The 25,899-nt window shown below is 37.3% G+C and overlaps 10 protein-coding genes across 10 annotated transcripts; 4 read left to right on the top strand and 6 right to left on the bottom strand.

Annotated features, from left to right (window-relative positions):
- The first annotated feature begins 2,636 nt into the window (after positions 1-2,636).
- Positions 2,637-3,372, top strand: LOC131433884 (histone H1A-like). Its single transcript, XM_058600491.1, has one exon. The coding sequence runs from the start codon at positions 2,637-2,639 to the stop codon at positions 3,306-3,308; it is 672 nt and encodes a 223-aa protein (XP_058456474.1). The 3' UTR covers positions 3,309-3,372.
- Positions 3,373-4,529: 1,157 nt separating this feature from the next.
- LOC131438397 (histone H3) lies at positions 4,530-5,042 on the bottom strand. Its single transcript, XM_058608411.1, has one exon. The coding sequence runs from the start codon at positions 5,005-5,007 to the stop codon at positions 4,597-4,599; it is 411 nt and encodes a 136-aa protein (XP_058464394.1). The 5' UTR covers positions 5,008-5,042; the 3' UTR covers positions 4,530-4,596.
- A 2,006-nt stretch (positions 5,043-7,048) lies between these two features.
- LOC131438401 (histone H2A) lies at positions 7,049-7,489 on the bottom strand. The gene has a single exon (XM_058608415.1). The coding sequence runs from the start codon at positions 7,450-7,452 to the stop codon at positions 7,078-7,080; it is 375 nt and encodes a 124-aa protein (XP_058464398.1). The 5' UTR covers positions 7,453-7,489; the 3' UTR covers positions 7,049-7,077.
- Positions 7,490-7,706: 217 nt separating this feature from the next.
- On the top strand, positions 7,707-8,091 carry LOC131438403 (histone H2B-like). The gene has a single exon (XM_058608417.1). It carries the CDS (start codon positions 7,717-7,719, stop codon positions 8,089-8,091), a length of 375 nt encoding a protein of 124 aa, XP_058464400.1. The 5' UTR covers positions 7,707-7,716.
- Positions 8,092-8,275: 184 nt separating this feature from the next.
- LOC131438394 (histone H3) lies at positions 8,276-9,264 on the bottom strand. The gene has a single exon (XM_058608407.1). The coding sequence runs from the start codon at positions 9,170-9,172 to the stop codon at positions 8,762-8,764; it is 411 nt and encodes a 136-aa protein (XP_058464390.1). The 5' UTR covers positions 9,173-9,264; the 3' UTR covers positions 8,276-8,761.
- Positions 9,265-15,573: 6,309 nt separating this feature from the next.
- LOC131433885 (histone H1A-like) lies at positions 15,574-16,344 on the top strand. The gene has a single exon (XM_058600493.1). The coding sequence runs from the start codon at positions 15,574-15,576 to the stop codon at positions 16,243-16,245; it is 672 nt and encodes a 223-aa protein (XP_058456476.1). The 3' UTR covers positions 16,246-16,344.
- A 1,057-nt stretch (positions 16,345-17,401) lies between these two features.
- On the bottom strand, positions 17,402-17,944 carry LOC131438396 (histone H3). Its single transcript, XM_058608409.1, has one exon. It carries the CDS (start codon positions 17,942-17,944, stop codon positions 17,534-17,536), a length of 411 nt encoding a protein of 136 aa, XP_058464392.1. The 3' UTR covers positions 17,402-17,533.
- Positions 17,945-19,985: 2,041 nt separating this feature from the next.
- Positions 19,986-20,426, bottom strand: LOC131438400 (histone H2A). Its single transcript, XM_058608414.1, has one exon. It carries the CDS (start codon positions 20,387-20,389, stop codon positions 20,015-20,017), a length of 375 nt encoding a protein of 124 aa, XP_058464397.1. The 5' UTR covers positions 20,390-20,426; the 3' UTR covers positions 19,986-20,014.
- Positions 20,427-20,643: 217 nt separating this feature from the next.
- On the top strand, positions 20,644-21,028 carry LOC131438402 (histone H2B-like). The gene has a single exon (XM_058608416.1). It carries the CDS (start codon positions 20,654-20,656, stop codon positions 21,026-21,028), a length of 375 nt encoding a protein of 124 aa, XP_058464399.1. The 5' UTR covers positions 20,644-20,653.
- A 184-nt stretch (positions 21,029-21,212) lies between these two features.
- On the bottom strand, positions 21,213-22,109 carry LOC131438395 (histone H3). Its single transcript, XM_058608408.1, has one exon. The coding sequence runs from the start codon at positions 22,107-22,109 to the stop codon at positions 21,699-21,701; it is 411 nt and encodes a 136-aa protein (XP_058464391.1). The 3' UTR covers positions 21,213-21,698.
- Between the last annotated feature and the right edge of the window lie 3,790 nt (positions 22,110-25,899).

The following is a 25,899-nucleotide window of genomic DNA, read 5'->3' on the forward strand; positions in this document are numbered from 1 at the left end:
TAACAAATCATCAAGGAACAAGCGCTGTAAATTAGATCCGAATTAGATCTATTGCCGATAATACTAAATTAGCCTGATAGTTAAAAGAGAACCAAAAAAAAATACTCAATTCAAATAAATTTTTCAATGGAATGCAATTGAAATATTCAAATGACGTTTTCTCATAAGTTTAAGTTAAATGTTTCCGAATCGATTGGAATGTTTCCGAATCGAATTATATAAATCCATCAACAAATAACTGAGGTATGAGCGTTCAAAATTATGGCAGAAAAATGTTACGCGATTAGTTTTGCATGTTTTAATTTGACACCCAGCCTCGGGAAGCGAAGTGTAAGGCATTTTTAATGGCAAAATCGACCAACAATTTGCTAAATACATGGGATGTTTCAAAAGAACCGATAACCATGCTGGTTCGGTTTTTCAATAGCTAGATGATATATAAGATATTCAAGCGAACACGAAGCGGTGTTGTGCAGACAGCAGGAAGTTTCACCAACACATAATGCAAAAGCGACAATCCAGCAAGTGAACGCATATACAATCCAGTCATCAGCTCACTGGACGAGCTACTTGTTTCATTCGCAGTCAAACATCAACTAGGCAAAGAAATATTGTGCAGCCTATATTTATAGATTTCTCTTCATACTACGCAGAACGATGTGGTGTTTTTTATGCATGACGCAAAGCCTCCTATGCCGAATAATAAGTTGACGTCATTTTGTAAAGCAGGGATTGGTGGATGAAAACATAGGTCGATTCCAACCATTTTTTCAATAGTATGCTATTGAAATACTGAAACGACGTCGTCATACATGTTTAAGTTAAAAGTTTCCGAATCGATTGGTTGTTAAATTATAACAATCCATCAACAAATGACCGAGTTATTAACGTTCAAAATTATGACACAAAAAGGTTACGCGGCTATTTTTGAAACTTTTAATTGACACCCGGCCCCGTATAGTGAAGAGTAAGGCATTTTTAATGCCAAAAAAAAACATTATATCACCGGAAACGTAGGTAACAGTCATTTGAATTTCAAATCTGTTTAATGAACCAATAATACACACAGACATTTTCCGTCGAATAGTATATAGCACTATGGGTCTCTGAGCCTCCGTTCGAAAGTCGGGTATTCCAGCAATTCAGTCACCTTTCTATAGAGAAAGAGAAAACAACGCGTTTTGACGCCTACGCCACTTATACCATTATATTTCCGGGAGTGACAGCTATTTGATCTTTGAAATTGATCCCCAATTTAATAGTGGCTTTCAAACGAGCTAAGGTTTGTTTAAATCGACTCTGCCATCTCTGAGAAAATTGAGTGTTGAAAAAACAACGCGATTACGTCGCTTATACCATTATATCTCCGGAAGCCATTTGATATTCGAACTTGATCAATGGCTTTATAATCGCTTTTAACACTCAAACGCTCGGGTTGGGATTTTCATCGATTTTTTTTTCAAAAATTTGTAACTACTGAATAAATTGACCGATCTTGATGCATTTGGTGTCAGAAAAATCGGGTATTCTTTATTTACTTTCTGCCTTAATCGGTGTTCATGTGGTCCAAAAACACCGGTGTTATTCCAGATCGCCTTGGGGTAAGTCGGTTTTGCCATTTGGGGTATTCTATCTAAAAAACTAAAAATGTATATGGGAACAGTTCTGGAACAATCTGAAATGTGCAAGATTTACTAAAACGCATCAGTTTGAATAAACTAATCATTTGGCCAACCATCCCAGAGGGTACTGGAACCGGTTACAAAACTTCTGAAAGACTTTTTTGAAAAGACGCAAAGATACGCTCAGAGACAGGACAGGTCTTTTTTCAATAAATCATCTTTTCTGTTAGTTTTCATTCATTTGGCTTCTCCAATATATGTTTCCGCTTAGTCATTGCAAAACTGAAATTCAAAGTTGTCAATCGTACGAAGGAAATTTCATTGTTTCGTTAGTTTCGAGGATTCTAAGACACTATTGATAAAATATTATTCTAGCAGGTATTTCCAAATATAAAACGGTAATAATTACGAGATATTACATTAAAATTTAAATGGCATGTCTGACAGTTTTCCGTTGATATTTGAAAAAATTGCTCTAAAGATTAAAGCACTGTTTGCTGTTGTCATTTTTTTGGAGCGATACAAGTTTTACTGAATGCGTTTATTCGTGTCAGAATTCCTGTGGACATATTTACATTAGCTATACGATTAAAAGATTTCTCCTCTTATTGAATACTATTTCGGTTGATTATCAATTGTTTGTATGCGACTATTTAACTGTTTTTCTACAATACGATTAAAACATGCCTAACTAAATGAATATTGAATCGTTATTTCATTGACATGTGTGTGCGTGTGACTGGATTTAGGATGTGGATTAGATAATTCAAACATCTTTGTACGTAAAAACTGATCCATCGTTTGCTTTCCTATTACGAACAATGAAATATTGACGTTTTAAGAAAAGTTGTCAAAAAATATTACATTTCTTCGCATAACAGCGTGTTGACAACATGCCATGCGCTTCCCTAACAGAGCCCACAAATTGGAGGGCGATCACGCCAAATGATGTTATTGCATTCCCTTTGCTTATATTGTTCGTAAATCGACCGAAGTGAAAGAAAGTGTATTAAAATGGTTGAGTCCACTACTCAAGTTGCTGCTGCAGTTCCCGTTGCTGCATCTCCAGCAAAGGCTCCGAAAAAAGCCAAGGCTGCCAAAGGAGATGCCAAGAAACCGAAGAAACCGTCGACACATCCACCAGTGAATGACATGATTGTGGCTGCCATCAAGGCTCTGAAGGAACGCAATGGATCTTCGGTGCAGGCCATCAAGAAGTACATCGCTGCTAACTACAAGTGTGACGTTGCCAAATTGGCTCCATTCATCAAGAAGGCTTTGAAATCGGGTGTTGAGAAGGGTAGGTTGGCCCAGACTAAGGGTTCCGGTGCTTCTGGATCGTTCAAAATTAAAGCCGAAGTAAAGAAACCAGCTGGCGAGAAGAAACCGAAGAAGGTGGCTGCCAAAAAACCAAAGAAGGTTGCCGGAGAAAAGAAAAAAGTTATCAAGAAAGTAGCTGGCGAAAAGAAGCCGAAAGCCAAGAAACCGGCTGGTGAGAAAAAGCCAAAGGCTGCTGCGAAGAAAGCTAAGGTAGCCCCTGCTAAGGCCGCGAAGAAGGCAGCTGTTCCCAAACAGAAAGCCACAAAACCATCGAAGGCCGCAGCAAACAAACCCAAGACTCCGAAACCAAAGAAGGCCGCTCCAGCAAAGAAAGCTGCCCCGAAGAAGGTTGCCGCTAAAAAATAAATTTGCATCAAACTTAACTTTCCATTCATGGTATTCAAAAACAGTCCTTTTCAGGACTATCAACAATTCATACGAAGAGTTTATCGATAATTTTCCAAATAAGACAGATCCTACCAACAATCATATTAAACTAAGCTATTAACGTGTTTCTAATTGTAACGTACTGATGATTCGAAGAACAATACTGTACCAAATATCGAGGTTTTAACAGGTTTTGTAAAAGAATATGCGTAAGTTTAACATTGCTTTCGCTATTGTAATTTTTATATATGTGCCAATAGTTGCATTCTGAGTATCACAAGTTCGCTATTTCGTTGTAAAGTTTTGAATGGCTCTGAATACGACTTTAAATGAAATAAATTTCAAACCGCTGGGAAGATCAATGCACATATTAATTGTTTGCTCAAATTCCGTCATATTAATGAGCAAGGGAGGGAGGGGGAGGTGAGTGCGATCAGTAAATTCATTTAATCCTGATTATATACTTTAATTAACGATAATTTTTAGATGCTGAAACAAGTTTTTATAAGTAACTGATATGTGAATATAAAGTTGAGATGAGCTTATACTATAATCATGATAATACATGGAGATATTGTGTTTCAAAATACTTTCCAGTCAATTAACAACGAACAGCAAAATTATGATGCGGATGTTACGATCCTCACATAGCCCTGTAGAACAGAACCATCAAGCGAGAATATACGGAAAAGCAGTATATTCAGTAAGCAGTAGAAATAAGCAACACTCGTTGGTTGGTAAATTGATTAAATTTATAATTGACTCCAACGAAATTGAAAGCATTCAATCGCATAAAGTGCTCACATTAATGATGTTGGCGCTTGGTTTTTCGTCAGTCGAGAGCTTCTATGAAGCTTAAAAAAAACCAATCGAGATCGGGAATAATCAGTGACGTGACCAATCCTGATAAATCCTAAAAATTTCATCTTGACGGAAAGTAAAATATATGAGAAGTTGACGTTCGTGTGAAGAATGCTTAAGAAACAAGACTCCGCATTTTCATGCTTCCAAACTACCTTATTTTCCTAAACAAAATATTTTTTATCTTTTATTTTAGTTATATACCACATTCTAACTATAACTATACAAACGGTTGGTACGACGCGTCAATACTAGCATTTATATCATCACTTAAATTAATTGCTTTATATCACCGCTGTAGTTTCAAGTTAAAAAATTTGGAAACAAAGCATTCCGCCCACAGTTCTTTTGTAAATTTATGGTGGTCCTGAAAAGGACCGATTATGAATTGTAAAAAATGTCAAATTTAAGCACGTTCTCCACGGATGCGACGGGCCAACTGGATGTCCTTTGGCATAATTGTCACACGCTTGGCGTGGATGGCGCACAGATTGGTGTCTTCGAACAGACCGACCAAATAAGCCTCACTAGCTTCCTGCAGAGCCATGACGGCCGAACTCTGGAAACGCAGATCGGTTTTGAAATCCTGAGCGATTTCACGAACCAGACGCTGGAATGGCAGCTTGCGGATCAGCAATTCGGTGGATTTCTGGTAACGACGAATTTCACGCAGGGCGACTGTTCCTGGACGATAACGATGAGGTTTCTTCACTCCTCCAGTGGCTGGGGCACTCTTGCGAGCAGCTTTGGTAGCCAGCTGCTTACGAGGAGCCTTTCCTCCGGTAGACTTACGAGCGGTTTGCTTTGTACGAGCCATTGCAAGTTAGTAGGTAGAAGTTTCGACTTTTTCGATAGCCGGGTAAACGAGAAATGACGAGAAATTTTCAGAATCAATTCTTTTATAGCAGAAAAAGGGACGCTACCTGCATTTAGCCGTTATTTTCCAAACACCAATCTATGCTACATCAAAGAGAGGGGAATAAACATGATGTGCAGAAAAATGCAGCATAATGGAATGAAGGAATACGAAAAAGCCATGCCCGGAGGGGAAATTGAAGCCGTTTGAAAACAGTATAAAAGAGCCACGTCACGAGCAATCGTCATCTCAGTGTTTGAATTCTGTTTCAAAGTGTAACTGCTACTGATAAATTCTGAAAAATGACTGGTCGTGGTAAAGGAGGTAAAGGACTCGGCAAAGGAGGCGCCAAGCGTCATCGTAAGGTTCTTCGTGATAACATCCAGGGAATCACCAAACCAGCAATCCGTCGTCTGGCTCGTCGTGGAGGAGTGAAGCGTATTTCCGGTCTGATCTACGAAGAAACCCGAGGTGTTTTGAAAGTGTTTCTGGAAAATGTTATCCGGGATGCTGTTACTTACACTGAACACGCCAAGCGAAAGACCGTTACTGCTATGGATGTCGTCTATGCGTTGAAACGTCAAGGACGCACTCTGTACGGTTTCGGAGGTTAAATGCCGATGAATTATCTATCAGAATGGCCCTTTTCAGGGCCAACAAACAATCAATTAAGAGTTATTCTAAGAATTTTTCCAATTTCATCATTACCCTTAACATAAACGCGTTAGAATTGACTTAGATGCCTATCTTCTTATAAAATGGCAGCAATATGAAAAAACGATTACTTGACTTAGAAAATCGAATAGTCACAGGTAGGGTTCGCTGCAACTCTTAACAATGCAAAAGGTATTATGTCCAGGTAGGTATTTCACAACAAAAGCCAATGATCTTTATGTTAGTCACAAACACTAAGAACTTGTGATGTCGCACCCACTTTTGCCTAATTACGCGATTTAACTGATTTACAATTCATGGGAATTTACGTCATATGTATCAATAATAAGGTTGTGCGCTTTGAAGAAAGTCTTTCAAAAATAATCGTATTTCATCTTCTGATCAAATAGTTTACTGCTGTCAGCATAGAGAAATGCGTTCCCAAGAAATGTGTACTCAAATTGAAATACCAGTGTTCCATTCAATTCATGACAGTAATCATATGACAAATGTACGTTAAAAACAGATCTGCCAACTAACGATCGAATAATCAAACAATGCGACCAGCGCAATGGTTAAAGTTGCCAACCAGGTTCAAGATCAATATTGAAGATAATACCATTGTTATTAATTCTATTAAAATTCATTGGATGCAATGACATGAATTCTTTTGCCAAACATTGATCTCTTTCGAATTTTGAAGGGAATTCAAAAAGTTTATTTTGTATGTTCATAAGATTCATAATTCAAATGATGTAATAATGCAATGGAATTGACCGATGAATTATTCAAGGTCAGTGGATAAGATGATATGTTGTCAAGGTTTTTCATCACTTATCGTCAGAAAAACACTATGAAACTTTTGGCAACAGCTTACATAAAAAGTGTTTAAACAGATTTGCTCAGATATGTAAATAGACAATTCATGTAATACCGAAACGGTGACGATTTTTGAAGCACAGTTAGACGATTTTGAAGCGTCATTTTAATATATGTGAAAAAGATAATTAAACATTTTCAATATTCGAAGACGCGCATATGAACTAACATAACACAGCCTATCATCCAAAGTCTTATTCTTGCGCGTACCAAAAACCCTATTATTCTTGTTTGGTCACCGTTGGTTCTCATCCCACACTCATTTTAACCCACTTAAAATATTCACCACTGTGAAATTCTATTTTGTATTTTTTTCAACAGACTGCACAATCAATTCGTACTGCACAGTAAAATTGCGAAATTAAAGTTACGATGAATAAATAAGAAATGTTTAATGAACAAAAAATTAACTAGAGCTGATTCCATTTAGTTCTTTATCATAAAAATATGGTCGTCCTGAAAAGGACGGTTTCGGTTGTAGCGTGACTCAGTTTCAATTTAGGCTTTCTTTTCGGTTTTCTTGGGGAGTAGAACAGCTTGAATGTTTGGTAGCACACCACCCTGGGCGATGGTTACTCCCGACAGTAGTTTGTTCAGTTCCTCGTCGTTGCGGATGGCCAGTTGCAAATGACGTGGGATGATTCTGGTTTTCTTGTTATCACGGGCAGCATTTCCTGCCAATTCCAGAACTTCAGCAGCAAGATATTCCATCACAGCTGCCAGATAGACAGGGGCTCCTGCTCCGACGCGTTCCGCGTAGTTTCCCTTTCTCAACAGACGATGGATTCGGCCTACTGGGAACTGAAGACCGGCACGATTCGAACGGGACTTTGCCTTTCCCTTAACTTTGCCTCCTTTTCCGCGTCCAGACATTTTGTTTGAGTAATTCAAAAAGCGTTGTTACTTTCAATTGAGATAGAAATATACTGATGTGTGCTACCTGGAATGACCCGCTTTATATACCCATTTCACTGTGCCTTATTTACTGTTCCGTATGCGATGTTAGAAGGGTACCATTAAACAGAAAATAATAAAACGGACGGCGATTCGATCTCTCATTTCCAGGTATAAAAGGCATAGCATTTGTCCTTTTGGCATCAGTTTTGTGGAAACGTTAGCAAGTTTGATACATTCGAAATGGCACCGAAAACTAGTGGAAAAGCTGCCAAAAAATCTGGCAAAGCGCAGAAGAATATTGCGAAGGGGGACAAGAAGAAGCGCAAGCAACGCCGTAAGGAAAGCTACGCTATCTACATCTACAAGGTGTTGAAGCAAGTTCACCCGGACACCGGAGTTTCGTCGAAGGCTATGAGCATCATGAACAGTTTTGTCAACGACATATTCGAACGCATTGCCGCCGAAGCTTCTCGTCTGGCTCAGTACAACAAGCGTTCTACGATCACTTCTCGTGAAATTCAAACAGCCGTTCGTCTGCTGCTGCCAGGAGAGTTGGCCAAACATGCCGTATCGGAAGGTACCAAGGCTGTCACCAAGTATACAAGCTCCAAGTAAATCAACTCAATCGCATCCATAACTAAATCGGCTCTTTTCAGGGCCAACAATCATTTCAAAAGAATTATTTCGAATTTTCTTCATAAGTAAAGATCGAGAAATTATCGCTAGACATCATTAGCACATATATATCAACAAATTGTATTAAAGCAACCTCCTGATTTTCGTTAGTTGTGAGCATCTATGAAACGTAAGAAAAACTGTAAAGGAAACTGGTAACGAGTTCGGAAAACATCGTTAATGACGTTGACATGACCTACCTCCGGTGTCCGGGTGAATCCAAAAAAATCACCATCGTGGAACGTATATCCTAAATTTCGGTCAATTTAGTTCTAAGGCTGTTTTGATACGCTGGTGAAGGTTGCAAATAGCATAGATAGGAATACTAGTATCTATGTCTGTTTGCAAATTTTCGACAAAACGACGATTGAAAAATCAGTAAAATTACGCGTTTGACAAACTAATTCGACATTTCTCCATGCCGAACTTGAGAATCTATTTTATGCGAATGGTTGGTAGGACGCGTCAATGCTGGTAATTATTTCATCACTCAAATTAATACCGTTTGTCTGTTAACAATTTCGGAAACGAAGCATTCCGCCCACAGTTCTTTTCTAAATTTATGGTGGTCCTGAAAAGGACCGATTATGAATTGTAAATAATGTCAAATTTAAGCACGTTCTCCACGGATGCGACGGGCCAACTGGATGTCCTTTGGCATAATTGTCACACGCTTGGCGTGGATGGCGCACAGATTAGTGTCTTCGAACAGACCGACCAAATAAGCCTCACTAGCTTCCTGCAGAGCCATGACGGCCGAACTCTGGAAACGCAGATCGGTTTTGAAATCCTGAGCGATTTCACGAACCAGACGCTGGAATGGCAGCTTGCGGATCAGCAATTCGGTGGATTTCTGGTAACGACGAATTTCACGCAGGGCGACTGTTCCTGGTCGATAGCGATGAGGTTTCTTTACTCCTCCGGTGGCTGGGGCACTCTTGCGAGCAGCTTTGGTAGCCAGCTGCTTACGAGGAGCCTTTCCTCCGGTAGACTTACGAGCGGTTTGCTTTGTACGAGCCATTCCAAGTTAGTAGGTAGAATTTCCGACTTTTTCGATAGACGGGTAAACGAGAAATGACGAGAAATTTTCAGAATCAATTCTTTTATAGCAGAAAAAGGGACGCTACCTGCATTTAGTCGTTATTTTCCAAACACCAATCCATGCTACACCAAAGAGTGGGGAATAAACATGATGTGCAGAAAAATGCAGCATAATGGAATGAAGGAATACGAAAAAGCCATGCCCGGAGGGTAAATTGAAGCCGTTTGAAAACAGTATAAAAGAGACACGTCACGGGCAATCGTCATCTCAGTGTTTGAATTCTGTTTTAAAGTGTAACTGCTACTGACAAATTCTGAAAAATGACTGGTCGTGGTAAAGGAGGTAAAGGACTCGGCAAAGGAGGCGCCAAGCGTCATCGTAAGGTTCTTCGTGATAACATCCAGGGAATCACCAAACCAGCAATCCGTCGTCTGGCTCGTCGTGGAGGAGTGAAGCGTATTTCTGGTCTGATCTACGAAGAAACCCGAGGTGTTTTGAAAGTGTTTCTGGAAAATGTTATCCGGGATGCTGTTACTTACACTGAACACGCCAAGCGAAAGACCGTTACTGCAATGGATGTCGTCTATGCACTAAAACGTCAAGGACGCACTCTATACGGTTTCGGAGGTTAAATGCCGATGAATTATCTATCAAAACGGCCCTTTTCAGGGCCAACAAACAATTAACTAAGAGTTGTTCCGATCATATTTGCAACTTCGCCATTGCTAAATATTTAAAAAGCCATTTCAACAGAATGGCCCCGGTCTGTGAAATCGATTGGTTGGTAACGTAAAACGAGTAGTCACGTTGCTTATTCCGAAACGGAACTAAACAAAAAGTGTTATGCATAGGTAATAATAGGTGGTGTTCCACAATGTAAAACTGACTTGTAACGTCGAACTTACTTTTGTCTAATAGCGCGATTTAGCTGTTCCACAATTCATACCGATGGAAGTGTTTGAAAAGATAATCGAATTGCTGCTTCTTACCAGATAATTTGCTGCTGTCGTTCCGGGATTGCGTACTACACACCTTTGTTTGGTTTTTCAGATCAGTAATATTTTTATACCGTATACCGTACGGTATACACTGATCACGCGAAGACTCACCAGTCAATGCAATGCATTGCAATGCGTGCTCTCTAGCAATTAATCGTTGCGATCCACACGGAGTACCGACGCCCATACCGGGCTGCCGTACCTGAGGATCGAAACTGCCAGTAACCTGCAGTTCCCTAGAACAAAATTAGTGGTCAAAGGAACCAATTTTGAGTCGATTGCAGACATCCAGGCGGCCGTGACGAGGGTACTCATCGAAGCGGTTCAGAAATGTTACTACGGACGGACTACTTCGAAGGGTATGATAGAGCTTTGAAAAATATTAAAGCATGCGGTTTTTATGGAATCAGTCTTATTACTTAATTTTCACACCTCATTGCGATGAAAAAACGAATAAAATGAGAGAAAAGCAAACAGTTGTTTATCATGTTTTATCCGAAATTCAAACTACAGTGAATTTACTATTAATCATAACTTATTTCATACTGAGCTGAGCTGTAAACATTGCTGACTTTTGACGAAACGTTCGGTTATTTTACACGGTGAAGCAGCTGCTGACTAAACAGTTTAATTTTTGCCAAATTCTCGTTACAAATTGCTACCCAGTGCTGACATTATACATCTTGAATCGAGTTTATCGAAACGATTATTTCGACTAAACTATGACATTACGTTTCGATTTGGACCACACGATCGAGTTCCTAACAACGTGGTACTAGATTTCGGTCGGCGCGGTTCGAATTGTCAAATAATAGTAAACCAACCCATATACATTGCAACCGCGAAAAAGTGTAACTATAAATTATTGTTTGAATATTTTCGATTACATTTATTCGGTTCAAATACTGAAAAGAACGCAGATGTTTGTAATACTGCGGTTGTAAGATGCCACGAAATTTTGTTTTTGTTTTTCCAGAATATATTTACTAAGCCATATAACTTTAGCTCTAATATTCAAGAAGCAAACCATTCATTGTAGTAGTCTATCTAGGTACTATTGAAGGGGCAAAATAGCGTGTTTATAAACAGTTGGCGAGATGGTGATGCTTTTGACATATTCCCTATATTTTGAAGATGTTTGGACTAATTTACTTGAGTTTGAACAATTACTGATGATAGAACCTTTAAAATAAACATTTTCACGTATTGCCATCACGCGTATGATTGGAAACTGCCGAATATATTTGAAAATTTCGGATAAAATTAGAAGTTTTTGTACACAAACAAATTTATTTGGATAGGTCGTCAAATGGTGAGATAACTAAGTCCTCACAAGTTCCTATCTCATGCCTCCCCGAGCGTCTATGATGACATTTGGTCAATAGAACGGCGTCGACTGGGTGCTACCGCCTTTTGCGTTTAGTAGCAGGGTGTGAAATGGCTTGAAGGTTGAAGCCCATCCTAAAGTGCAATATTTATCATAGTATATTGCAACATGTGGTTCTGTTGTTTGCTGCATTATTTGTTATATATTGAATTGAATTATTTTTTTTTTTTTATTCAATAATAATATATTTAAAGGCACACTGCTAAAGCTCTAAGATGCCAAGGGTATTTTCTAATCTTGATTAACGACTAACTTAAAACTAGGGTATTATCATTAGGGTAGTGACGTATTCCGGTCGCAATGGTCGATTCTGGCAGATTCAGTTGCAGTTGCAGTTGGCGATCGGCAATGGTCGATGGATTGAATGTAATACGAGTGTCTTCCAGATGACGATTCTACGTGGGTCCGCGAGAAACACCCCCAGGCCACGGAGAATTGAATTATATTACATTGTATTATATATTGTTATTATTATTATTATTATTATTATTATTATTACTATTATTATTATTATTATTATTATTATTATTATTATTATTATTATTATTATTATTATTATTATTATTATTATTATTATTATTATTATTATTATTATTATTATTATTATTATTATTATTATTATTATTATTATTATTAGTATTATTATTATTATTATTATTGTTATTTTTACTATTATTATAATTATTATTACTATCAAAAAAGAAATATTATATTTCCTGCGACGAAAGAAGAGCATAACTTACACTGCGAAATCAACTGTTATAGATTGTATCATAGCATATTATTTCGTATATTATCTTATTATATTATATTTTGTTATGTTGTATGGTATTATACTGCATTGCATTATATCATATTATATTGTATTATATTATATTACACTAAAAGTATAAGTATTGTGTTATATTATATTATGTTATATTATATTGTGCTAAATTGTATTATATTATTTCATATTATGTTATATCACAGAGAACAGATATCCAACAGACATTCATACGTGCAAAGTCGTGTGCAACGGTGATTTTTAATGGATTTTCACTTGTATGATTTACACTGCTTTTTTTAAACGTTTGTACTAGCTTGGATGTGATATATTATATTGTATTTTATTATATTATATTATATTATACTATATTATATTATATTATATTATATTATATTATATTATATTATATTATATTATATTATATTATATTATATTATATTATATTATATTATATTATAAAGTATATCGACAACGGGGAGGGGCAGGGAGTGCATCAGGGTATCTTACAAGTGAATGACTGGATGATGGAGTGGATTGCCAACCTGAGTCACGTGGGGGAAGCTTTGTGTTTCTCCCTGAAGGTCTGAAATGAGTAAGACGCACCCTTCTAACAAACCATCAGGCGGGTTTAAACTGGTACAGCGAAATTATTTATTATATGGCCGGATGTTCTTGCTGGAAAGCGCCGGGTCCTCAAAACCCATTTTGGCCTTCTTAACAGCAATTATATGAAAGCTATCTGATAATCAAATTAGGATCTACTGTAAGTCTACCCGCATACATTGGTAATGCCTTGAACTGATGGTGGCTTCACACATACATACATACATGCATACATACATACATACAAACAAATTTATTTGGATGACACGACATGTATAAACTGACAAATATTACCTTTTTTCGATAACTCCTACTTTTCTTAGCTTTTCCCACAATTCGTTTAATTGACTTTTTCCGTCCGACTACAAACTACAGTAACTGGACATAGTTTAGTTTCATCTTACTTTCATTACCATAAATAAATACCACGACGAGTCTAAGACAAAACGTAAAGAAAATCAAGAACGGTTATATGCCCTAAGCATAAAAACATAGGCTAACCCCTAAACGAAATAACATGCTGCTTTTTAATAATATGATTTTACAAACAGTATGACTCGAACAATGCTTTAGAATAAATATTATCAATACTAATATGATTATGAAAATCTCTGATGCCTTCGATAACTATCATTTCTTGTCGAGTTTAGTCAATTAAGAGCTCGATTGTTTTGGTTTCATAATGTCAACCTTCTCGATAATCTAATACTTCTTCAAGTGAAATCAAACGATGTAATTTTGATAGAATCCAGATACATAATGTCAGTCACATTACAGTTTAAAAAGACAGCTCGAGTAAACTTCAGTTTTACTAAGCATTCATCAATAAAATCAGCTATAAATTAGCGGAACGTACAACTGTGCTAAAGTTAGTAAAATTATTGCTAAGTTCAGTAAAGCAAACTAGAACTGTACATGACAGAAATCACAACAAAATAATTTCTAGAATGTATGGTGTTATACTACGGGTAGAAATGATTTACAAACTTCTCAATGGCATAACTCAATTTTAACCTAGATTAGCGAAAGATATTGAATGAAAAGATGAATAGGTACTCGAGTATCGAATCAGCTTAGAGTGTAAAAGCTAGAGTAAGCTGGCTCGTATTGGTATGATCAGACGAAATAATTGAATTCTACTTTTCTACCAACCATTTTTTCATGCCTTTCGATTCTCTCAGTTAGTTTTCACCGAAAAGAACCAATTAAAATTGTTATAGTAAAAATTCTGCGGCGATCGTAACCAAAAAACTCAGCTTTATTGTTTGAAAATAGAGTTGAAATTACAAAAACAATGCAACAGTAAATAGCTACAAAATATTAAATTCTATCATTGTAATATTTGAAAAACAGTTTTTATGGAAGACGAATTTGTCAGTTGGTTTTTACTTCTAAATTGAGAATGAACTAGTATAATAAACAATTATCTTATATGATTTTGAAGCAGTTTACTTCAATAAAGCATCAAAAAACATCAAGTACCGTCATGACAGCAAAGAGCATATCATGTTAAGATATGATGGCAAAAATCGTTAATACTTTGTTTTTTGTTTGCTATTTACGACTACTCGGGATATGTACACCATACCGCGAAACCGAAAATTCTTTAGCAGTGTAGTAAACGTTATGTGAATAAATTCAAATTCTCTCACCTAGAGACAACAACATTTATAATAAACTAGAATTTAATCAAGAAAACAAATTCAAAGTTTTTATCGATTAAATAATTTTTAGTTGGTTTGACGTAAAACCGCCATAACTTAGTTCAGTTTTGCAATGACTGAGCGGAAACACATATTGGAGAAGCCAAACGAATGAAAAACTAACAGAAAAAGATGATTTATTGGAAAAAGATACGCTCAGAGGCAGGACAGGTCTTTTTCCAATAAATCATCTTTTCTGTTAGTTTTTCATTCATTTGGCTTCTCCAATATATGTTTCCTCTCAGTCATTGCAAAACTGAAATTCAAAGTTGCCCATCGTACGAAGGAAATTTCATTGTTTCGTTAGTTTCGAGGATTCTAAGACGCTATTGATAAAATATTACATTACATTAAAATTGAAATGGCATGTCTGACAGTTTTCCGTTGATATTTGAAAAATTTGCTGTTGTCATTTTTTTGGAGCGATACAAGTTTTACTGAATGCGTTTATTCGTGTCAGAATTCCTGTGGACATATTTACATTAGCTATACGGTTAAAAGATTTCTTCTCTTATTGAATACTATTTCGGTTGATTATCAATTGTTTGTATGCGACTATTTAACTGTTTTTCTACAATACGATTAAAACATGCCTAACTAAATGAATATTGAATCGTTATTTCATTGACATGTGTGTGCGTGTGACTGGATTTAGGATGTGGATTAGATAATTCAAACATCTTTGTACGTAAAAACTGATCCATCGTTTGCTTTCCTATTACGAACAATGAAATATTGACGTTTTAAGAAAAGTTGTCAAAAAATATTACATTTCTTCGCATAACAGCGTGTTGACAACATGCCATGCGCTTCCCTAACAGAGCCCACAAATTGGAGGGCGATCACGCCAAATGATGTTATTGCATTCCCTTTGCTTATATTGTTCGTAAATCGACCGAAGTGAAAGAAAGTGTATTAAAATGGTTGAGTCCACTACTCAAGTTGCTGCTGCAGTTCCCGTTGCTGCATCTCCAGCAAAGGCTCCGAAAAAAGCCAAGGCTGCCAAAGGAGATGCCAAGAAACCGAAGAAACCGTCGACACATCCACCAGTGAATGACATGATTGTGGCTGCCATCAAGGCTCTGAAGGAACGCAATGGATCTTCGGTGCAGGCCATCAAGAAGTACATCGCTGCTAACTACAAGTGTGACGTTGCCAAATTGGCTCCATTCATCAAGAAGGCTTTGAAATCGGGTGTTGAGAAGGGTAGGTTGGCCCAGACTAAGGGTTCCGGTGCTTCTGGATCGTTCAAAATTAAAGCCGAAGTAAAGAAACCAGCTGGCGAGAAGAAACCGAAGAAGGTGGCTGCCAAAAAACCAAAGAAGGTTGCCGGAGAAAAGAAAAAAGTTATCAAGAAAGTAGCTGGCGAAAAGAAGCCGAAAGCCAAGAAACCGGCTGGTGAGAAAAAGCCAAAGGCTGCTGCGAAGAAAGCTAAGGTAGCCCCTGCTAAGGCCGCGAAGAAGGCAGCTGTTCCCAAACAGAAAGCCACAAAACCATCGAAGGCCGCAGCAAACAAACCCAAGACTCCGAAACCAAAGAAGGCCGCTCCAGCAAAGAAAGCTGCCCCGAAGAAGGTTGCCGCTAAAAAATAAATTTGCATCAAACTTAACTTTCCATTCATGGTATTCAAAAACAGTCCTTTTCAGGACTATCAACAATTCATACGAAGAGTTTATCGATAATTTTCCAAATAAGACAGATCCTACCAACAATCATATTAAACTAAGCTATTAACGTGTTTCTAATTGTAACGTACTGATGATTCGAAGAACAATACTGTGCCAAATATCGAGGTTTTAACAGGTTTTGTAAAAGAATATGTGTAAGTTTAACATTGCTTTCGCTATTGTAATTTTTATATATGTGCCAATAGTTGCATTCTGAGTATCACAAGTTCGCTATTTCGTTGTAAAGTTTCGAATGGCTCTGAATACGACTTTAAATGAAATAAATTTCAAACCGCTGGGAAGATCAATGCACATATTAATTGTTTGCTCAAATTCCGTCATATTAATGAGCAAGGGAGGGAGGGGGAGGTGAGTGCGATCAGTAAATTCATTTAATCCTGATTATATACTTTAATTAACGATAATTTTTAGATGCTGAAACAAGTTTTTATAAGTAACTGATATGTGAATATAAAGTTGAGATGAGCTTATACTATAATCATGATAATACATGGAGATATTGTGTTTCAAAATACTTTCCAGTCAATTAACAACGAACAGCAAAATTATGATGCGGATGTTACGATCCTCACATAGCCCTGTAGAACAGAACCATCAAGCGAGAATATACGGAAAAGCAGTATATTCAGTAAGCAGTAGAAATAAGCAACACTCGTTGGTTGGTAAATTGATTAAATTTATAATTGACTCCAACGAAATTGAAAGCATTCAATCGCATAAAGTGCTCACATTAATGATGTTGGCGCTTGGTTTTTCGTCAGTCGAGAGCTTCTATGAAGCTTAAGAAAAACCAATCGAGATCGGGAATAATCAGTGACGTGACCAATCCTGATAAATCCTAAAAATTTCATCTTGACGGAAAGTAAAATATATGAGAAGTTGACGTTCGTGTGAAGAATGCTTAAGAAACAAGACTCCGCATTTTCATGCTTCCAAACTACCTTATTTTCCTAAACAAAATATTTTTTATCTTTTATTTTAGTTATATACCACATTCTAACTATAACTATGCAAACGGTTGGTACGACGCGTCAATACTAGCATTTATATCATCACTTAAATTAATTGCTTTATATCACCGCTGTAGTTTCAAGTTAAAAAATTTGGAAACAAAGCATTCCGCCCACAGTTCTTTTGTAAATTTATGGTGGTCCTGAAAAGGACCGATTATGAATTGTAAAAAATGTCAAATTTAAGCACGTTCTCCACGGATGCGACGGGCCAACTGGATGTCCTTTGGCATAATTGTCACACGCTTGGCGTGGATGGCGCACAGATTGGTGTCTTCGAACAGACCGACCAAATAAGCCTCACTAGCTTCCTGCAGAGCCATGACGGCCGAACTCTGGAAACGCAGATCGGTTTTGAAATCCTGAGCGATTTCACGAACCAGACGCTGGAATGGCAGCTTGCGGATCAGCAATTCGGTGGATTTCTGGTAACGACGAATTTCACGCAGGGCGACTGTTCCTGGACGATAACGATGAGGTTTCTTCACTCCTCCAGTGGCTGGGGCACTCTTGCGAGCAGCTTTGGTAGCCAGCTGCTTACGAGGAGCCTTTCCTCCGGTAGACTTACGAGCGGTTTGCTTTGTACGAGCCATTGCAAGTTAGTAGGTAGAAGTTTCGACTTTTTCGATAGCCGGGTAAACGAGAAATGACGAGAAATTTTCAGAATCAATTCTTTTATAGCAGAAAAAGGGACGCTACCTGCATTTAGCCGTTATTTTCCAAACACCAATCTATGCTACATCAAAGAGAGGGGAATAAACATGATGTGCAGAAAAATGCAGCATAATGGAATGAAGGAATACGAAAAAGCCATGCCCGGAGGGGAAATTGAAGCCGTTTGAAAACAGTATAAAAGAGCCACGTCACGAGCAATCGTCATCTCAGTGTTTGAATTCTGTTTCAAAGTGTAACTGCTACTGATAAATTCTGAAAAATGACTGGTCGTGGTAAAGGAGGTAAAGGACTCGGCAAAGGAGGCGCCAAGCGTCATCGTAAGGTTCTTCGTGATAACATCCAGGGAATCACCAAACCAGCAATCCGTCGTCTGGCTCGTCGTGGAGGAGTGAAGCGTATTTCCGGTCTGATCTACGAAGAAACCCGAGGTGTTTTGAAAGTGTTTCTGGAAAATGTTATCCGGGATGCTGTTACTTACACTGAACACGCCAAGCGAAAGACCGTTACTGCTATGGATGTCGTCTATGCGTTGAAACGTCAAGGACGCACTCTGTACGGTTTCGGAGGTTAAATGCCGATGAATTATCTATCAGAATGGCCCTTTTCAGGGCCAACAAACAATCAATTAAGAGTTATTCTAAGAATTTTTCCAATTTCATCATTACCCTTAACATAAACGCGTTAGAATTGACTTAGAAGCCTATCTTCTTATAAAATGGCAGCAATATGAAAAAACGATTACTTGACTTAGAAAATCGAATAGTCACAGGTAGGGTTCGCTGCAACTCTTAACAATGCAAAAGGTATTATGTCCAGGTAGGTATTTCACAACAAAAGCCAATGATCTTTATGTTAGTCACAAACACTAAGAACTTGTGATGTCGCACCCACTTTTGCCTAATTACGCGATTTAACTGATTTACAATTCATGGGAATTTACGTCATATGTATCAATAATAAGGTTGTGCGCTTTGAAGAAAGTCTTTCAAAAATAATCGTATTTCATCTTCTGATCAAATAGTTTACTGCTGTCAGCATAGAGAAATGCGTTCCCAAGAAATGTGTACTCAAATTGAAATACCAGTGTTCCATTCAATTCATGACAGTAATCATATGACAAATGTACGTTAAAAACAGATCTGCCAACTAACGATCGAATAATCAAACAATGCGACCAGCGCAATGGTTAAAGTTGCCAACCAGGTTCAAGATCAATATTGAAGATAATACCATTGTTATTAATTCTATTAAAATTCATTGGATGCAATGACATGAATTCTTTTGCCAAACATTGATCTCTTTCGAATTTTGAAGGGAATTCAAAAAGTTTATTTTGTATGTTCATAAGATTCATAATTCAAATGATGTAATAATGCAATGGAATTGACCGATGAATTATTCAAGGTCAGTGGATAAGATGATATGTTGTCAAGGTTTTTCATCACTTATCGTCAGAAAAACACTATGAAACTTTTGGCAACAGCTTACATAAAAAGTGTTTAAACAGATTTGCTCAGATATGTAAATAGACAATTCATGTAATACCGAAACGGTGACGATTTTTGAAGCACAGTTAGACGATTTTGAAGCGTCATTTTAATATATGTGAAAAAGATAATTAAACATTTTCAATATTCGAAGACGCGCATATGAACTAACATAACACAGCCTATCATCCAAAGTCTTATTCTTGCGCGTACCAAAAACCCTATTATTCTTGTTTGGTCACCGTTGGTTCTCATCCCACACTCATTTTAACCCACTTAAAATATTCACCACTGTGAAATTCTATTTTGTATTTTTTTCAACAGACTGCACAATCAATTCGTACTGCACAGTAAAATTGCGAAATTAAAGTTACGATGAATAAATAAGAAATGTTTAATGAACAAAAAATTAACTAGAGCTGATTCCATTTAGTTCTTTATCATAAAAATATGGTCGTCCTGAAAAGGACGGTTTCGGTTGTAGCGTGACTCAGTTTCAATTTAGGCTTTCTTTTCGGTTTTCTTGGGGAGTAGAACAGCTTGAATGTTTGGTAGCACACCACCCTGGGCGATGGTTACTCCCGACAGTAGTTTGTTCAGTTCCTCGTCGTTGCGGATGGCCAGTTGCAAATGACGTGGGATGATTCTGGTTTTCTTGTTATCACGGGCAGCATTTCCTGCCAATTCCAGAACTTCAGCAGCAAGATATTCCATCACAGCTGCCAGATAGACAGGGGCTCCTGCTCCGACGCGTTCCGCGTAGTTTCCCTTTCTCAACAGACGATGGATTCGGCCTACTGGGAACTGAAGACCGGCACGATTCGAACGGGACTTTGCCTTTCCCTTAACTTTGCCTCCTTTTCCGCGTCCAGACATTTTGTTTGAGTAATTCAAAAAGCGTTGTTACTTTCAATTGAGATAGAAATATACTGATGTGTGCTACCTGGAATGACCCGCTTTATATACCCATTTCACTGTGCCTTATTTACTGTTCCGTATGCGATGTTAGAAGGGTACCATTAAACAGAAAATAATAAAACGGACGGCGATTCGATCTCTCATTTCCAGGTATAAAAGGCATAGCATTTGTCCTTTTGGCATCAGTTTTGTGGAAACGTTAGCAAGTTTGATACATTCGAAATGGCACCGAAAACTAGTGGAAAAGCTGCCAAAAAATCTGGCAAAGCGCAGAAGAATATTGCGAAGGGGGACAAGAAGAAGCGCAAGCAACGCCGTAAGGAAAGCTACGCTATCTACATCTACAAGGTGTTGAAGCAAGTTCACCCGGACACCGGAGTTTCGTCGAAGGCTATGAGCATCATGAACAGTTTTGTCAACGACATATTCGAACGCATTGCCGCCGAAGCTTCTCGTCTGGCTCAGTACAACAAGCGTTCTACGATCACTTCTCGTGAAATTCAAACAGCCGTTCGTCTGCTGCTGCCAGGAGAGTTGGCCAAACATGCCGTATCGGAAGGTACCAAGGCTGTCACCAAGTATACAAGCTCCAAGTAAATCAACTCAATCGCATCCATAACTAAATCGGCTCTTTTCAGGGCCAACAATCATTTCAAAAGAATTATTTCGAATTTTCTTCATAAGTAAAGATCGAGAAATTATCGCTAGACATCATTAGCACATATATATCAACAAATTGTATTAAAGCAACCTCCTGATTTTCGTTAGTTGTGAGCATCTATGAAACGTAAGAAAAACTGTAAAGGAAACTGGTAACGAGTTCGGAAAACATCGTTAATGACGTTGACATGACCTACCTCCGGTGTCCGGGTGAATCCAAAAAAATCACCATCGTGGAACGTATATCCTAAATTTCGGTCAATTTAGTTCTAAGGCTGTTTTGATACGCTGGTGAAGGTTGCAAATAGCATAGATAGGAATACTAGTATCTATGTCTGTTTGCAAATTTTCGACAAAACGACGATTGAAAAATCAGTAAAATTACGCGTTTGACAAACTAATTCGACATTTCTCCATGCCGAACTTGAGAATCTATTTTATGCGAATGGTTGGTAGGACGCGTCAATGCTGGTAATTATTTCATCACTCAAATTAATACCGTTTGTCTGTTAACAATTTCGGAAACGAAGCATTCCGCCCACAGTTCTTTTCTAAATTTATGGTGGTCCTGAAAAGGACCGATTATGAATTGTAAATAATGTCAAATTTAAGCACGTTCTCCACGGATGCGACGGGCCAACTGGATGTCCTTTGGCATAATTGTCACACGCTTGGCGTGGATGGCGCACAGATTAGTGTCTTCGAACAGACCGACCAAATAAGCCTCACTAGCTTCCTGCAGAGCCATGACGGCCGAACTCTGGAAACGCAGATCGGTTTTGAAATCCTGAGCGATTTCACGAACCAGACGCTGGAATGGCAGCTTGCGGATCAGCAATTCGGTGGATTTCTGGTAACGACGAATTTCACGCAGGGCGACTGTTCCTGGTCGATAGCGATGAGGTTTCTTTACTCCTCCGGTGGCTGGGGCACTCTTGCGAGCAGCTTTGGTAGCCAGCTGCTTACGAGGAGCCTTTCCTCCGGTAGACTTACGAGCGGTTTGCTTTGTACGAGCCATTCCAAGTTAGTAGGTAGAATTCCGACTTTTTCGATAGACGGGTAAACGAGAAATGACGAGAAATTTTCAGAATCAATTCTTTTATAGCAGAAAAAGGGACGCTACCTGCATTTAGTCGTTATTTTCCAAACACCAATCCATGCTACACCAAAGAGTGGGGAATAAACATGATGTGCAGAAAAATGCAGCATAATGGAATGAAGGAATACGAAAAAGCCATGCCCGGAGGGTAAATTGAAGCCGTTTGAAAACAGTATAAAAGAGACACGTCACGGGCAATCGTCATCTCAGTGTTTGAATTCTGTTTTAAAGTGTAACTGCTACTGACAAATTCTGAAAAATGACTGGTCGTGGTAAAGGAGGTAAAGGACTCGGCAAAGGAGGCGCCAAGCGTCATCGTAAGGTTCTTCGTGATAACATCCAGGGAATCACCAAACCAGCAATCCGTCGTCTGGCTCGTCGTGGAGGAGTGAAGCGTATTTCTGGTCTGATCTACGAAGAAACCCGAGGTGTTTTGAAAGTGTTTCTGGAAAATGTTATCCGGGATGCTGTTACTTACACTGAACACGCCAAGCGAAAGACCGTTACTGCAATGGATGTCGTCTATGCACTAAAACGTCAAGGACGCACTCTATACGGTTTCGGAGGTTAAATGCCGATGAATTATCTATCAAAACGGCCCTTTTCAGGGCCAACAAACAATTAACTAAGAGTTGTTCCGATCATATTTGCAACTTCGCCATTGCTAAATATTTAAAAAGCCATTTCAACAGAATGGCCCCGGTCTGTGAAATCGATTGGTTGGTAACGTAAAACGAGTAGTCACGTTGCTTATTCCGAAACGGAACTAAACAAAAAGTGTTATGCATAGGTAATAATAGGTGGTGTTCCACAATGTAAAACTGACTTGTAACGTCGAACTTACTTTTGTCTAATAGCGCGATTTAGCTGTTCCACAATTCATACCGATGGAAGTGTTTGAAAAGATAATCGAATTGCTGCTTCTTACCAGATAATTTGCTGCTGTCGTTCCGGGATTGCGTACTACACACCTTTGTTTGGTTTTTCAGATCAGTAATATTTTTATACCGTATACCGTACGGTATACACTGATCACGCGAAGACTCACCAGTCAATGCAATGCATTGCAATGCGTGCTCTCTAGCAATTAATCGTTGCGATCCACACGGAGTACCGACGCCCATACCGGGCTGCCGTACCTGAGGATCGAAACTGCCAGTAACCTGCAGTTCCCTAGAACAAAATTAGTGGTCAAAGGAACCAATTTTGAGTCGATTGCAGACATCCAGGCGGCCGTGACGAGGGTACTCATCGAAGCGGTTCAGAAATGTTACTACGGACGGACTACTTCGAAGGGTATGATAGAGCTTTGAAAAATATTAAAGCATGCGGTTTTTATGGAATCAGTCTTATTACTTAATTTTCACACCTCATTGCGATGAAAAAACGAATAAAATGAGAGAAAAGCAAACAGTTGTTTATCATGTTTTATCCGAAATTCAAACTACAGTGAATTTACTATTAATCATAACTTATTTCATACTGAGCTGAGCTGTAAACATTGCTGACTTTTGACGAAACGTTCGGTTATTTTACACGGTGAAGCAGCTGCTGACTAAACAGTTTAATTTTTGCCAAATTCTCGTTACAAATTGCTACCCAGTGCTGACATTATACATCTCGAATCGAGTTTATCGAAACGATTATTTCGACTAAACTATGACATTACGTTTCGATTTGGACCACACGATCGAGTTCCTAACAACGTGGTACTAGATTTCGGTCGGCGCGGTTCGAATTGTCAAATAATAGTAAACCAACCCATATACATTGCAACCGCGAAAAAGTGTAACTATAAATTATTGTTTGAATATTTTCGATTACATTTATTCGGTTCAAATACTGAAAAGAACGCAGATGTTTGTAATACTGCGGTTGTAAGATGCCACGAAATTTTGTTTTTGTTTTTCCAGAATATATTTACTAAGCCATATAACTTTAGCTCTAATATTCAAGAAGCAAACCATTCATTGTAGTAGTCTATCTAGGTACTATTGAAGGGGCAAAATAGCGTGTTTATAAACAGTTGGCGAGATGGTGATGCTTTTGACATATTCCCTATATTTTGAAGATGTTTGGACTAATTTACTTGAGTTTGAACAATTACTGATGATAGAACCTTTAAAATAAACATTTTCACGTATTGCCATCACGCGTATGATTGGAAACTGCCGAATATATTTGAAAATTTCGGATAAAATTAGAAGTTTTTGTACACAAACAAATTTATTTGGATAGGTCGTCAAATGGTGAGATAACTAAGTCCTCACAAGTTCCTATCTCATGCCTCCCCGAGCGTCTATGATGACATTTGGTCAATAGAACGGCGTCGACTGGGTGCTACCGCCTTTTGCGTTTAGTAGCAGGGTGTGAAATGGCTTGAAGGTTGAAGCCCATCCTAAAGTGCAATATTTATCATAGTATATTGCAACATGTGGTTCTGTTGTTTGCTGCATTATTTGTTATATATTGAATTGAATTATTTTTTTTTTTTTTATTCAATAATAATATATTTAAAGGCACACTGCTAAAGCTCTAAGATGCCAAGGGTATTTTCTAATCTTGATTAACGACTAACTTAAAACTAGGGTATTATCATTAGGGTAGTGACGTATTCCGGTCGCAATGGTCGATTCTGGCAGATTCAGTTGCAGTTGCAGTTGGCGATCGGCAATGGTCGATGGATTGAATGTAATACGAGTGTCTTCCAGATGACGATTCTACGTGGGTCCGCGAGAAACACCCCCAGGCCACGGAGAATTGAATTATATTACATTGTATTATATATTGTTATTATTATTATTATTATTATTATTACTATTATTATTATTATTATTATTATTATTATTATTATTATTATTATTATTATTATTATTATTATTATTATTATTATTAGTATTATTATTATTATTATTATTATTATTATTATTATTATTATTATTATTATTATTATTATTATTATTATTATTATTATTATTATTATTATTATTATTATTATTATTATTAGTATTATTATTATTATTATTATTGTTATTTTTACTATTATTATTTTTATTATTTTTACTATTATTATAATTATTATTACTATCAAAAAAGAAATATTATATTTCCTGCGACGAAAGAAGAGCATAACTTACACTGCGAAATCAACTGTTATAGATTGTATCATAGCATATTATTTCGTATATTATCTTATTATATTATATTTTGTTATGTTGTATGGTATTATACTGCATTGCATTATATCATATTATATTGTATTATATTATATTACACTAAAAGTATAAGTATTGTGTTATATTATATTATGTTATATTATATTGTGCTAAATTGTATTATATTATTTCATATTATGTTATATCACAGAGAACAGATATCCAACAGACATTCATACGTGCAAAGTCGTGTGCAACGGTGATTTTTAATGGATTTTCACTTGTATGATTTACACTGCTTTTTTTAAACGTTTGTACTAGCTTGGATGTGATATATTATATTGTATTTTATTATATTATATTATATTATACTATATTATATTATATTATATTATATTATATTATATTATATTATATTATATTATATTATATTATATTATATTATATTATATTATATTATATTATATTATATTATATTATATTATATTATATTATATTATATTATATTATAAAGTATATCGACAACGGGGAGGGGCAGGGAGTGCATCAGGGTA

This window comes from Malaya genurostris, chromosome 3 (genome assembly GCF_030247185.1).
Source record: "Malaya genurostris strain Urasoe2022 chromosome 3, Malgen_1.1, whole genome shotgun sequence".
Lineage (NCBI taxonomy): Eukaryota > Metazoa > Arthropoda > Insecta > Diptera > Culicidae > Malaya > Malaya genurostris.

Excerpts from the sequence above, each read along its gene's own strand:
- LOC131433885 (XM_058600493.1), top strand. The coding sequence starts at position 15,574 with ATGGTTGAGTCCACTACTCAAGTTGCTGCTGCAGTTCCCGTTGCTGCA.
- LOC131438401 (XM_058608415.1), bottom strand. The coding sequence starts at position 7,452 with ATGTCTGGACGCGGAAAAGGAGGCAAAGTTAAGGGAAAGGCAAAGTCC.
- LOC131438394 (XM_058608407.1), bottom strand. The coding sequence starts at position 9,172 with ATGGCTCGTACAAAGCAAACCGCTCGTAAGTCTACCGGAGGAAAGGCT.
- LOC131433884 (XM_058600491.1), top strand. The coding sequence starts at position 2,637 with ATGGTTGAGTCCACTACTCAAGTTGCTGCTGCAGTTCCCGTTGCTGCA.
- LOC131438396 (XM_058608409.1), bottom strand. The coding sequence starts at position 17,944 with ATGGCTCGTACAAAGCAAACCGCTCGTAAGTCTACCGGAGGAAAGGCT.
- LOC131438400 (XM_058608414.1), bottom strand. The coding sequence starts at position 20,389 with ATGTCTGGACGCGGAAAAGGAGGCAAAGTTAAGGGAAAGGCAAAGTCC.
- LOC131438397 (XM_058608411.1), bottom strand. The coding sequence starts at position 5,007 with ATGGCTCGTACAAAGCAAACCGCTCGTAAGTCTACCGGAGGAAAGGCT.
- LOC131438402 (XM_058608416.1), top strand. The coding sequence starts at position 20,654 with ATGGCACCGAAAACTAGTGGAAAAGCTGCCAAAAAATCTGGCAAAGCG.
- LOC131438403 (XM_058608417.1), top strand. The coding sequence starts at position 7,717 with ATGGCACCGAAAACTAGTGGAAAAGCTGCCAAAAAATCTGGCAAAGCG.
- LOC131438395 (XM_058608408.1), bottom strand. The coding sequence starts at position 22,109 with ATGGCTCGTACAAAGCAAACCGCTCGTAAGTCTACCGGAGGAAAGGCT.